At 41.4% G+C, this 15,011-nt stretch overlaps 1 protein-coding gene across 2 annotated transcripts in view; it reads left to right on the top strand.

Annotated features, from left to right (window-relative positions):
* The first annotated feature begins 7,308 nt into the window (after window positions 1-7,308).
* The window catches only part of LOC308080645 (glycerol kinase), a 28,260-nt gene continuing 20,557 nt past the window's right edge, over window positions 7,309-15,011 (top strand). For both annotated transcript variants that reach the window (XM_080422559.1, XM_080422558.1), the window contains exons 1-6: window positions 7,309-7,582; window positions 10,327-10,400; window positions 10,769-10,875; window positions 11,364-11,441; window positions 12,870-12,949; window positions 14,350-14,487. In XM_080422559.1, coding sequence (XP_080278685.1) covers window positions 7,490-7,582; window positions 10,327-10,400; window positions 10,769-10,875; window positions 11,364-11,441; window positions 12,870-12,949; window positions 14,350-14,487 — 570 coding nt within the window. In that variant the 5' untranslated portion in view covers window positions 7,309-7,489. The remainder of the gene's footprint in view (window positions 7,583-10,326; window positions 10,401-10,768; window positions 10,876-11,363; window positions 11,442-12,869; window positions 12,950-14,349; window positions 14,488-15,011) is intronic.

Below are 15,011 nucleotides of genomic sequence, written 5' to 3'. Positions count from 1 at the left end.
TGGGGGCCCCTGGCTGGACCAGCCTTTGAGAACCACTGCTATAGCCTACTAACTGCTGATCCAGAATTGAATCCATCCACAATTCCCTGCAGGGGTTAATCAACTAAACCAAACGTGTGGCATTCCATTACAATTTCTGAAATTGTCTTCACCATACAGTAGGCCTATATGAAGGCTTGGCTACACACTGACTGCTCTCCATTTCTTATCACAAACGTCAAACAGCTATACTGCCCTGCCAAGCCAAAGAGCAGTAACTACGTTTTTGGACACACCGACTTATTTGGGTATCCCAAAGGTCAAACTAGCCTTTGTGATGTTGGGGGATAAACAATTACCTCAAGAACAGATGTACAATTAGTGTAATATCACTTATATGCCAATATCTCATTTGGCTGACCAGTTGAATCACTTTTAAACCCATTTTTCAGTGATTTTTGTTTTCGTAGTTACTGCACTCTGCCTTGGCAGGGCAGTATAAAAATAGCCTAATCTTTTTTGAAAATGTAACGGAGATAACCGACACAATGACGTTTAAAAATACATTCCCAAAACATAGATAGGTATTATAGCCAGGCTAGGTTGTATGTTCAGACACTGCCTGCACACAACATTCTGGTCCTGGAGGGCAGTTACCAATGGTGGAAAAAGTAGCAAAAAGTAGACATTCTAAAAGTACAAAAGTATTGGTATCAAAATGTCCAATTGTTTTTGTAATAACAAATCTTCAAAGTAACTACAGTAGTAACACAATTTTTCTAATGATTGTAGTGGAGTAAAAACTACAATATTTGTAAACATTGAAAATAGGAAATACTCCAGTAAAGAAAAAAATATCTCACAATTGTACTTAAGTACAGTAGCCTACTTGAGTAAATGTACTTAGTTACTTTCCACCACTGACAGTTACAGTAGGCTTGTGGTAAACCGCCAAGTCGAGATAGAACTGCTACATCAAGAAACACGAGACAAGAGTACAAAGACATTTCTCATGAACACACGTTGCAAACCACCCAATATTTGCTTTACAATTGCAGTCAGTCAGACCATAATGCAAATGAGTTGCAAATGTTATAGGCCTACGCATGATATACAATCTCCAAGAGAAAATAATAACAATAATACAAGCAGGTCAGTTTTATGTCACACAAGTTTTGATGCATCATGCACCAAAAATATTGTACAGTATGATAATAAGAAACAAACATTTTTGACTTAGTATATAGGACAGGTTTTTTTTTAAAGAATATTGTGACTCAAGACAAGATTTGTCTCTTGCCCCGAGTCATGAAAAAGATGTGTATACAGAGAAATTCAATTTACTGTCAATTCACTGGACACAGATGTCAGTCCCAACTAGGGCCATGAGAAAGCAGTGTGACGTGATAATGAATGACAGGCCTCAAGGCAGCACACATTAGGCTATAGGTATATGTTTTAAAGGGCACGGCATTATTATCTTTGCATGGGTACCAGAATTCATGGCAATGGTCCAGTCCTCTGCAAGTGTGTCAGTCAGATTAGATTACAGAACGAAAATGATTGTATTTTCCAACTAGAAAAACCAGTCCCTCTCACCCCAGATCATTGCTTCACCATACCGTGTGAAGTCAAATGGAAGTCAAAAGTCTAGACCTGAGTGGTGAACAGGTGGTTATAGACAGTGATGGGTAGTAACAAATGGTTTTTTTTTTAGTACTGTACTTAAGTACATTTTTGGAGTGTCTGCACGTTACTTGTATTTGTATTTTTGGATACGTATGACTTTCACTCCACTACATATTACATTCCAAAGACAAATATGGTACTTTTGACTTCACAACATTTATTATTGCAACTCTATAACTATAACACTGGTGAGCACACACGTTTGGAACTTATACCAAACAGGAACTCATACCAGAATGTTGTCGAGTTAAAAACGTAAGAATTTAGTTGAGTGCCAACCACTCCTCAAGAGCCTGTAGCTTGGGGTTTTCCCACATTAGATGTACTGTATGTTTTTGACATTATGTTCCGCATACTATCAAAGCCTAGGCCTGCAATCTAATCGTGAAAGCAGGTAGAACAAGTCTCAGTGTACAGTATGTTGAGGAAAGAAACCAAGCACTTTGCAGTGTTGCAGGCATTTAAAGCAGTCACTTTTTACCCGGATTTTCAAGAGCCGGGGTGGAAATTGTTGGTTTTAGTTGACGTGTAAGGCAAGGCAAGGCAAGGCAGTTTTATTTATATAGCACATTTCAACAACAAGACAACTCAATTTGCATTACACAGAACATCAAGCAAATGCACCACAGTTATACAATGACATTAGGAGACATAAAACGAAAGAAGTAAAACAAAAAAAAGAAAAGAAAAGTAACTCAATCAAAGGCAGTGGCAAACAGAAAGGTCTTTAGTTGTGTTTTAAAAGAAATAAGAGTGGCAGCAGACCTGTATTTTTCTGGGAGTTTGTTCCAGATACGTGTGCATTAAAAAAATACATGCTGCTTCCCCACGTTTATTTTTGGGGACAGAAAGCAGACCTTTCCCAGATGAGAAGTCTGGATGGTTCATGATTTTGTAGTATCATCAGAAATGTATTTAGGCCCTGGCCTAAACCATTCATAGCTTTATAGACCAACAGTGGTATTTTTAAATCTATTATTTGACAAGGATTTTAAGAGCTGGAGTGATATGCTCCACTTTCTTGGTATTAGTACAGGACTAGAGCTGCAGCGTTCTGAATCAACTGCAGTCGTCTGATTGATTTTTTATGACCTTGTTGGATTTTTTATTGCCTTGTTGGCTTAGTAAGTATAAACATGGGTGTGGTCAGATCAGTGCAGACAGAGGGTATGAAGGGGCTGGGTATCAGATATCACAACTGGGTTTGGGATAGGTGACACAACCGAGTCGCTCACCTCAAGTAACTGATTAACCCATTAAGTATCATTCATAGTCGGACGTAAGGATACGTAACTAGCGCCAGCGCTCCTTGCGTCGTAGTTTTTGTCTCCCCCTCCGTCACTTACGGCTCCAGGATTTCCGTCCGTGCAGTCGACATTCACCGTCAGGCCGACGTACGTTCGTTTGTACGTTGGCTGTAGTACCAGTGGAACCCGTTGGCAGTATAAGGAAAAAAAGTTTTCCTCGGGCCCTCTTTCTCCAAAAAAAAGACCCACGTTGGTTGGTGGAAGTACTTGAGTAAATGTACTTAAGCACTTAGACCCGTCGATCCCTATGGTCGATCCACGGTCTGTGACAATATATAGCATATATAGCACAGTGCAGTAGGGGTCGAAACTCACGTTTTGTAGACAACCATTGTTTTTGTCTAGTTTGTGGACTAGTTTGTGTCTTTTATTGCGTTGTTTTGGCTAGATGCTACAATGGTAGCTTCATGTTGTTAGCTGCAGCTGGCTGTGTTGCCAGGTTTTGTGAGAGAAATAAGCAACCAGGTCTATGAAAACAAGCCCAAAAGAATCGACTAAGATATAGCAGATCTACAATATATATGTTTGAGAATCACTGGTTTAAATAATAATTGGCCCAAATAAGCAACTACACTTTAGAAACAAGCCCAAATAAAACCGCAACCACCAATACAAAATTGCTTGTTTGTTTACAAGCAACTTTACAGAAAGATAAGCCCAAAGTCGCTTATAGTAAGCAGACATGGCAACATTATAGGTACCGGTACATACTCTCGCAATTGCCATCTGGTGGATGAATAGGTGTATTACGCCTGTACACTTTAAAATAAATAAAATAACCCCTAAATAACGTGAGCGACTATGCATGCGTCCGTAAAGAACGGACGGAATCCCTCACCCCCTGACGCACGTTTTAGACACATCTAGGGACTATGAACGGGCCTTTAAGACCTGAGGCCGATTCTACAAATGCCTTCTAAATTAGTTGTTCTCAAACCTTTTCTTAATTCAAAATTATTCAAACATTTTCGAAAATGTTCAAAAATAGCAGATGTACAAGCTGGCAGCGCGGCACGAAGTGACACGCTGTGAGCTTGTAGATCTGCTATTTTTGAATAGCCAACGCTAAAATCTAAAATGACACGATGTGAAGCGTTACTTTCGGCATGCAGCCGTGACATTGACAAAGTATAAATTAGGCTTCACGCTGACGGACGGTATACTCCTATATGAATGGTATGAAGTCTAAATGCATTTCCTATTAACGTTCTCCCTGCCTGTTTATCATCTTTGGCTAGTGGCAAAACAAACTAACGCAGGCCCACCAACTCTCTGAAAAGATGTGATAATCCAGTCAATATGTGGTTTGACCTGCAGGAGAAATTGCAATAGCAATCTTTCAAAGTATGTATGTGATTCCCAGGCACATCCAGATAACATGTTAAAAGTATATCATTGTATACCAACCAGGTGCATCAAGGTCAATTCAGGTCAAGGTCACTTCGAAATGTGGGTCTGTCACATCTCAGTGTCAAACACAGAATATCTGCTTCTAAACATGTAATTTTCATATAATGAATGTCTATACAGTAGATTCGTTTTCTAAGGTGTTCTTTGATATACAACCATCAGATATGACCAATTCACAATGTACAGCATTATGCTCTTTTGGGATACCCTTAAAGGGATATAGTTCACCCCCCAAAATAATTCATTTTTTTGTTTTTGTCACATTCCTAAGCCAATAATTTGATGACTGGCAGCGGGTTCCGGTAGGAGACACAAAGAGTCTCCTTCGTGTCTCCTACCGAAACCGCTGCCTACCGTTCCGCTCGTCATCAAATAATTGGCTTAGGAATACGACGAAAACAAAAATACTAACCATGAATTCAAGTCTCCATGCGGTGACTAATCGATAGAAATAAAGTAATTTTGGGGTGAACTATCCCTTTAACCCCCAAACGTAACAATGTGTGGCTGTTGGCAGCTGTCCGCCCATAAAACTAGTTGTAGCTGTTTTGCAGGTGGTTTGAATCATTTACATATTGTGCTGAAACCACATTGTGCATCATGCATTTGCTCAGTCACAGGTTACACCCTTTTATGTACACAATATACATTCACACCTTAATTCAGCTAATCTTAGAAATGATGCAACAGCAGAGACACTTCTGTCTCTGAACATGATGGGTGGATCCACATCTTCGGATGAACATACCCTTTGAACTGGGAGCGGCCGTAGCTGAATGGCAGTGGTGGAAAAAGTACTCAATTTATTTACTTAAGTAAAAGTCCGGAATTCAAAATTTACTTGAGTAAAAGTGCAAAAGTATTGCTATCAAAATGTACTTGATTGATTGATGTAGTTTATTTAGTAAGACATGATAATAGTACATGACAGTACATGGAAGTACAAATTCACAATACAAGGTCTACTAAACTGGAACTCTCATTAAGCACTAAGCTTGTTTAAGATGAGAACCCCATGCACACAAATCATGATGACATATAAGAGGCAGTCAGATATACACACTACTATACAGAATGTCATACAATCAGCTTTCAGGTTACTGGTATGAAGAGAGAAAATAAATAAATATATATATATATATATATACAAAAGAGGAAAATGAAGGAGGGGGGGGGGTAGGGGGGGGTAGGTTAAGACTTAGACAGGGGCCATTTTTGAATTGCAGCCTCCTGAAGTTGTATCTTTAGGGCAGTTTTGAAAGTGAGTAGGGTTTTTAAGGCCTTGGAGGTGTTGTGATACCATGAAGTGCATGCATAATCATAATGACCTTGAATGAGGGCCCCTGCAAGAATCTTCAGAGTATTCTTACTGACTAGACGATCAATCCTCCACAAATAGCGTGTTCTTTGGTTGACATTTTTGATCACTTTTTCAGCGTTTTTGTTACCAGAGAGGTTTGCCGCCAAGATGGAGCCCAGGTAGGTAATTTCATCCTTTCTTTTGATGACATCATTACCCACTTTGATCGTGAAACTCTCTGCCTTGCTAAGGTTAGGACTGGACCCAAAGAGGATGGATTCCGTTTTACCCAGGTGTAATGAAAGTTTGTTGTCAGAGAGCCAGATGCAGATCTTGTTGAGTTCGGAGCTGAGAGTTTTCTCAACCTGCAGCCTGTCCCTGTCCGAGACTAGCAGGGCCGAGTCATCTGCGAACAGGAACAGTTTGCAGTCGCAGGCTGATGACATGTCATTCACATATATCAGGAACAGTAAAGGTCCTAGTATACTTCCTTGTGGGACACCACAAGTCACAGGGAGGGGGGGGACTGGGTGCCGTTTACTTCCACCACTTGCTCCCTCCCTTCCAGGTAGGATCTAACTTAAAGTACCAAAAGTAAAAGTACTCTTTAGGTTTTCTAATGTATACGAATGTTTTGAAAATAGCAGAATAGTGTGAGTATCAATAAGAGTTAGTAGCCCATTTATAGTAGTCAGTGGTCTTGATGCCCGGTCCACACTGCCCCAATGTGCCAGCTGATTTCACCGTTTTCTTTGCTGTCAATACAGCTCTTACGGCCAGACCGCACCAATGAAACTAGCCGCAACTCCTTGCAACAAAACAGTTTTAAGGCCAGTTCACAGACTCCATCCACACCAATGCAACTCCTTGCAACTGGATAATGGTTGCAAGTAGTTGCATGTTGCAAGTAGTTGCATGTTGCAAGGAGTTGCATGTTGCAAGGAGTTGCAAGGAGTTGCATTGGTGTGGACTGGCCTTTAAAGACACAAGTGTCTTTTGTTGAGATTCTTAACTTTTTAGCTCAAGACCCAAAAGAGAAATTAGATGTTTGCTCGGACCCAAACTAGTGAAAATAGCAGATCTACAAGCTTACAACGCGTTTTTAGATTTATTTTATTGACGGGAATTGATTTTCAGGTTTTATTTATGAAATACTTTTGGAAAATGTTGGAATATTTTTTCATTAATGAAAAGTTGTGATTTTATGTTACTTTAACTTTTATTATATTATTTCCTCCAGTGCGCCCTCTACAGATCTGGTCAATATAAATTACCATTGATCAGATCTGCCGAGGGCGCAGTGGAGCAAATACAATAATTTCCGTCTAGCAGACAAATGCTATTTTATGCCCAAAGAATGTATTATACAGAGAAGGTGGGGTGCTGAGAGACTTCCCACCCTGGAGAATAGACTTTCAACAACACAAAACAGCCTTTGTTTTGGTGAGTAGCGAAGCAGTTGTGTTTATTTTTTTTACTAAAGACGGAGACCTGGCACGGCAGTGCAATGTTGGGTCTATGAGCAGAGCAGCGCGGCTGGCAGAGCGTTCTGGACCAGGGCTATCTTTCTGCTGGCTGTATACGTCATCAGTAATAGCCAAATGCGTCACTGCTGACGCACAATGTCCGCGACCTAAATCCAGATTTGCCAGCCGCCCTACGTGACATACATACACACACCGGTGCGTGTGCGTGTGTCAGGTCAGGTCTGCATGTGTGTGTATTGCACGTGCGTGTCATTGAGCAGCTTTAGCAGCGACGGACTGAGCGACCGGCGGAGCCGCTGACCCGCTGACCACCGCACATGAACCTCACCATGGCCGCGTCCTCCAACAGAGTTCTGATGGGACCGCTGGTCGCTGCCATCGACCAGGGAACCAGCTCCACTAGATTCCTGGTAAGAGACACTATACTAACTAACTACTACTACTACTAACTACTACTAGACCAGGGAACCAGCTCCACTAGATTCCTGGTAAGAGACAACATGCTACTAACTAACTACTACTAACTAACTACTACTAGACCAGGGAACCAGCTCCACTAGATTCCTGGTAAGAGACAACATGCTACTAACCAACTACTACTACTACTAACTAACTACTACTAGACCAGGGAACCAGCTCCACTAGATTCCTGGTAAGAGACACTATACTAACTAACTACTACTAACTAACTACTACTAGACCAGGGAACCAGCTCCACTATATTACTGGTAGGATACACTACCACTAACTAACTACTAACGAACTAACTACTGCTATTACTACGGATAAGAGACAACATGCTACTAACTAACTACTACTAGACCAGGGAACCAGCTCCACTAGATTCCTGGTTGGAGACGCTACTAACTAACTACTACCAGACTAGCCACAACCCACAAGCAACTCTAGATCCTATTTTTAATATCTGGAATCTAGAGTTGAAATACCAACCCTTGACAGCCCATACAGACAAACAGAAAAGTCCCATCTGATCTGATCGTATTAAACAATGTTAAAATCACCAACATTTCAGCTGTGCGGAAATCTTGGATTATCCTCTTTCTGCAACATTTTTGTTTCATAAAAGTCCATGTTATGAACTACTAGACAAGGGAACCATGCAGCTCCACCTGATTCCTGGTAGGAGACAGTCCAGTGTCTCTCAAACCATTTTAATTTCAAGGACTCCCGCAACTCTGAGAATGTACAAATGGAACCAAATGGACCCGACCAGGGTCCATTTGGTTCCATTTGTACACTCTCAGAGTTACAGCCCTTTAAGGGTCCATTTGGTTCCATTTGTACACTCTTGTTACAGACCTGTACAGGTCCATTTGGTGCCATTTGTACACTCTTCAGAGTTACAGACCTGTACAGGTCCATTTGGAACCCCCTCAAGGAACCCACATTGGTCCCTGGACCCCACTTTGTGTGTGTGTGTGTGTGTGTGTGTGTGTGTGTGTGTGTGTGTGTGTGTGTGTGTGTGTGTGTGTGTGTGTGTGTGTGTGTGTGTGTGTGTGTGTGTGTGTGTGTGTGTGTGTGTGTGTGTTCATTTGACACTTGCTTTGGCAATGTAAAACATGTTTTCTCATGGCAATAATGCTCCTGAAAAACTCAATTAAGTGTGTGTGATGAACATGACTACAATACCATGTGTGTACAAGGTGTGCGTGATCAGCATTACAATGTTACTGGCAGGGTCCCATGAGGTGACTTAAATGTGGACGAGTGTACTTGGTATTGTTGTACTGTCTGCTCTTACAATCGTACAATCCAAAATGTACTTTATGTATGGGTAGCTTTAACTGATCAATTATACCTGTCACAGGCTTAATTTATCAGTTACATTTAGCTAGGATTACATTGGCACCTGATACTTGGTAACCTTTATTTCAGTGAATCTAATGTTATTTCTACTATCATATTTTTACAGCTGTTTTAGCCAGCAAGCCTATGCAGTTTCCCCAGCAACTGCTTTTTGTCTAATATATTTGTCTAATACATTTAAATATGTATTTGAACGCAGACCTCCATCTGAAAATATGTTGTGCCAGGAACCCCATGCAAGATTTATTTGAGTTGTTAAAATGTTTCAAGAATATTCCAAATATTTCAAAAATGTATTTAAAAATAGCAGATATACAAAATATATGTAGTTATACGAACTTGTAGTTCAGCTATTTTCCAATAGTTAAAGTTGTTAAACTGATTTTGATGCTAATATTAAACTAATTTAGCTGAGGCCGATTATACAATCGTCTTCTAAATCCTAACAGTTTTCTGAAAAACGTATGTTGCTATTATCAGTGGTGCTCAAACTTTTTCATGTAAGGACCCCAAAATTAGGCCTATATGTACAGGGGCGGCAGTGGCTCAGGGGTAGAGTGGCCGGGTAGAGTGAACTGGAAACCGCAAGGTTCCCAGTTCGATCGCAGGCTGGGGCGCTCCCCCAGAGTTAAGTGTCGAAGTAATCTGAGTTCCCAGAAGTTTCGCCAGCTCTCGCATACAAACGGGAGGGGCGAGGAACTTCTGGGCCAGAGCCCTGGTATTTGTGGGCGGGATGTAACTTACGCTCAGAATCTGAGCGGACACGCCTCTTACCGGTCTGAGAGCTGTGCAACTCGTCTAAACAGTCCGACGAATGGCGGCCGCAATTTCTCAAGGAGAAATTGCTTCCCGTCGCTCCTATTTACATGCAACACCCACTGCATGTGGATCCCGGCCCCTTTTCTTCATTGGCTATTGATTTGAATCAGAACGCAGTGGCCGCGCCCCTGCTGTCCAGGCTCTGAGGCGAAGTCTCCCAGACTAATGTCGAAGTGTCCTTGAGCAAGACGCTGAACCCCTAATTGCTCCCGATGAGCAGGTTGGTGCCTTGCATGGTTTCCTCCGCCATCGGTGTATGAATGTGTGTGTGAATGGGTGAATGAAACAATCAATGTAAAGCACTTTGGATAAAAACGCTATAAAAATGCACCATTTACATTTGCAGATCTACAAGTTCATAGCGTGGAACTCTGTGCCGCGCTATGCCTAGGAGCTTGTATATCTGCTATTTTTGAAGAGTATAAAAGTGGTTAAACAGACGCGTTCCCGGTTTGAATGGGTTAAACAGTTACACTTAAACCATGTGCCTTTTTTCCATCTTTTGAAGGTTTTCAACTCCAAAACAGCAGAACTGCTCAGCCATCATCAAGTGGAGATCAAACAGAGCTTCCCCAAAGAAGGGTAAGTTGTGACAATACATGGATAGAATGTCAGGCAACATATTAAATGACTAAAGAAAATAAGAAGTATGGTGTTTTTACATTAGCCCATTAATACCTGGAACGCATCTGTGTCACTTTTAGATTTCTTTAGGCTATTCAAAAATAGCAGATATACAAGCTCATAGCGCGGCACCGAGTGCCGCGCTACGAGCTTGTAGATCTGCTATTTTTGAAAAATCGTGAAAAATTTGTTTTTACATTTTTTTCCGAAAAACTGTTAGGATTTAGAAAATGTTTAGAAGCGGCCTCAGGTCTTAATGGGTTAGGGATGGAGTAAAAACATTGATTCACTTAAATGGTTTGATCTGTCGTCTCTGCTTCTCTCAGATGGGTGGAGGAGGACCCCAAAGAAATTCTCAACTCGGTGTACGAATGCATGGAGAGAACGTGTGAGAAACTCACCCAGCTCAACATTGACATCTCCAACATCAAAGGTACAGTATTTGGACCTTACATTTTAACCATGACCGGGAAAGCATCTGTATTTTTTTTTAGATTTGAATCGTTATCTTATACTTTGGCTATTCAAAAATAGCAGATATACAAGCTCATAGCGTGGCACTCTATGAGCTATTTGTAACTCAAATCTTTGTTTCTGGGGGATTCTACAAAAGTCTTTTAAATCGGTTTTAAAAAAGAACTTGTGTTGCTATAATCAGTGGTTCTCAAACCTTTTCATGTCAAGGACCACCCACACCCAAAATGATCTATTTGGCCACGGACCCCCTTCTCAAAATATGTTGTTCCAGGGACGTTTTTGAGAAATCTTGAAAGGTTCCTTGGCACGAAAAAAGTTTGAGATTCAGAAGGCAGTTGTAGAATCCGCCTCAGGTCCTAATAGGATAACAAAGTATACAGGTTTTAATTGGTTAATATGTTAACCAATTAAACTGCAGCGCTGACCCAGTCTCATTTTCTCTAGCTATTGGAGTGACGAACCAGAGAGAGACCACTGTGGTTTGGGACAAAGTGACAGGAGAACCTCTCTACAACGCTATCGGTAAAGTGCCTATGAGTGTCCATATGAGATACCAACATGCTATTGTTTTTCACCCATAGGGGGCGGCCATAGCTGAGTGGTTAGTGAGCCAGCCTAGGGAGCCAGGGGCCCTGGTTGCCCCAGGTACGATTCCAGGCCACGCCAGCATATGTGTCGATGAAATGAAATTTGTCCCTGAGCAAGACTCTTAACCCCTAATTGCTCACAGGCCCTCATTGGAAACAAGCCCGCAAGGACTTTCATGAACGTCCTGTTAAAAGGAATTATCCTAACCCCTGTCCAGAATGGCCTGATATATACACAGTTTCATCACATGCACAGTGAAATCCTCAAGTGTTAAAGGGATAGTTCACCCAAACAAATTGAAGTTGATGACCAGCAGCTGTTCCGGTAGGAGACACAAAGGCCCCGTTTAGACTGCAGTCACATCCAGTCAAATCCGATTTTTTTCTCAAATCCGATTTTCTTTGACCCGACTGTTCACACTGCACTTGCAAGTGACCAGATCACAGATCTGTGTGTTCAGACTGATTTAAACAACGTCAACCCAAAGCCGCCCTGCGTCGTTACCGTGGTAACGACGTAGGCGTCCTGACGTCATGACTTTTATCTCTTTATATGTGTTCCTCAAATTCTTTATTTTCATCTGACACTGCAGATAGGACCTTGTGAACCCATTTTCTGCCATGCCGCGAGATATGTCTTCATATATTGCCTTGTTCCTGTACATTCCTACAAGTTTCACTTGTACCGAGGCATCTCCCCAAAGTGCTAGGCGACATTGAATATCTCCGTCTGTCCGCTGAATGCTGCTTGCCATTTCTTCTGTAAAACTTATGCTGCACTATTGTTTTGTTTTCATTACACCCCTTGCGCTCTCGTAAATCTAAATCCAATTCTCACACTCTGTTATGACGTCAGTGACGCTCGGGTCGACTTGGGTGGTTTAGATCAGGTTACTGCGTTCAGACTGAGACGCATCTTTAGAAATCAGATTTGAAAGGTCGGATTTGTAAAAATCGGATTCCATGTGACCTGTCTCTGTTCAGACTACATAAAACAAATCGGATTCCAATCTGGATATGACACAGATCTAGATTCAGGCTAGATTCAGGCTGGATAAATGGGGCCAAATAGTCTCAGTTCTGTCTCCTACCGGCACCTTTCTGTCTCCTACCGGCACCGCTGCCGGTCATCCAATTATTGTCTTAGGAATGCGACAAAAACAAAAAAATATCCATGAATTCAAGTCTCCATGGGGTGACTAATCGGAAAAAAGACGAGACATTTGATACGGGCTGCCCCAAGCAAAGAAGAATACAATAATGATGATGAAATAAAACAGAATTGGTAAAACGGCATCACTCATTCACTCACTAACACAAAGTTGCGTCTCTTTTGCAATAAATATTATGATTTTTCTTTCAGTGTGGTTGGACATGCGGACCCAGTCGACGGTGGAGCGACTCATCAGCAAAACCCCTGGTAGAAATATGAACCACCTCAAGGTCAGTCGCTATCATGTTTCACTTTCTGAGATTCGGTGAAGGGGCTTGAATAATCTGTAGTAATAGTATAACAATAATGAACTTTAAAGCAGCTCTATTTAACCTTTTAACAACTATATAGCATATTATGTCGCATAAAATTATAAGCAATAACAAACAACTTTCCATAAATGTATAGACTCAAGGGGGTCCCTGCTAGCGGCTTGACTGTATTACTATGTATAGGCGGGGGGACAATGAGTTTCATCCGGACTTTTGAGTTCCAGTGTCGCACAGGGGGGGGGTCCGTTGGTGGTCGTTGGTCTGAGTTTGTTCTCCCCCCCACGTGTGTCTGTGTAAAACCAAATCATGACTGTGCACTGCACAAGCAGACAGGCACGGGCATGGAGCTTACCAAAGCGTCATTCACTGCTAGTTCCTCCAAAGCCACGGCCATTCAGACAAAAGAGTCTATGATAGTGTCACGTCACTTGTGTGACTGAGCAGGGATGCAGATAATCTTGGGTAATGAAGGCAAAGGCTGCCATTTTATTTGTGTTCAAAGTGGCCACTGATACCCGAAACTACATAGTGCGACTTTAACCCTTTAAGACCTGAGGCGATTCTTTAAAAAAAATCTAAATCCTAACAGTTTTTTTGAAGAAAATATTTTTTCGCGATTTTTCAAAAATAGCAGATATACAAGCTCATAGCGCGGCACTCGGTGCCGCGCTATGAGCTTGTATATCTGCTATTTTTGAATAGCCAAAGACATCTAAAGTGACACAGATGCGTTCCAGGTATCAATGGGTTAAGAGTGCTTTTTGACGCAACCTTTGACAACATAATGTACTACAAACATTTAATGAAATGAAGGGGAACAAGAATAAATGTGAGCAACTGAGCATTTTTTGGTACACATAATTGCAGAGTGGAAATTCAAGCTTGTAGCGTTATTATGTCCACCATGCAGAGATTTTGCCGATTATCACCCTTTCCCGCATATCGTGTCCAAAAAGTAAAAGTAGTCCTCAACAGATTTTTGCAATTGTTTCGAAAAAGAAAATTTAAGCGACGGGTTGAAACAAAGGATTAAATCGCTTATTTAGTCAGCCTGTGCCATGTTTTCTCACTCAACACCCGACCACGGGTGTCGGTACTGCTGCAACTTCTTGCGATGACTAAACATGGCACAGCCAATATGTAGAATTATAATAAGCATAATTCTACTTATTGTGCTAATTGTTTAGGAACCAAAGCTCTAGTGTGGGGAACGCTTTTCATGCTGTTTCACTAAACTCGCAGATTAGAACCTGGCCTGACAAAAATTGTTGTTGCAATAATCTATGATTGCTACATTTATTATTATAATGATATTTTTTATAATTATTTCAAAGAAATCTGGTGTTCTTTCCCTGCAGCATAAGACAGGTCTTCCCATCAGCACATACTTCAGCGCTGTGAAGCTGCGTTGGCTAATGGACAACGTGGAAGAGGTCCAGGAGGCGATCCGGTCTCAACGCGCCATGTTTGGCACCATCGACTCCTGGCTCATCTGGGTAAGACTCGGCAATGCCACTGCCACAAGCGCCCTTGAGCAAGGCACTGAACTCCACAGTTGCTCAAGTGGCAATGCTCTGTGACTGCATGTATGTAGGGCTACAAGTATATGATGTACAGTATGTGTTATAATAATAACTTTAACCTTGGCTCGAACACTATGTATGTATGTAAGCCTGTGACAGCTATTACATAATGGCCTGGTTGAAATTATTTTAGATCATCACAATTATTTTTGCATAATCTTCAGAATTATTGTTATGTTGAGATTTTTTTTTCATACATTTTCGTTCACCCACTTCTTTACACATGTAAACTTTTGACCTCTGAACCTCTGACTATGGTGCTGACTATTCAGCTGAATATGGTGCTGACTATGGTATTGACTATGGTCTTAGCTATGTAGCTAACTAATGTGCTGACTATTCAGCTGAATGTGGTGCTGACTATGGTATTGGCTATGTAGCTGACTAATGTGCTGACTATGTAGTATGGTGCTGACTATATAGTATGGTGCTGACAT

Source organism: Gymnoscopelus braueri (genome assembly GCF_963280865.1).
Source record: "Gymnoscopelus braueri genome assembly, chromosome: 24".
Taxonomy (NCBI): domain Eukaryota; kingdom Metazoa; phylum Chordata; class Actinopteri; order Myctophiformes; family Myctophidae; genus Gymnoscopelus; species Gymnoscopelus braueri.
This window is presented reverse-complemented; position numbering and strand designations above follow the sequence as displayed.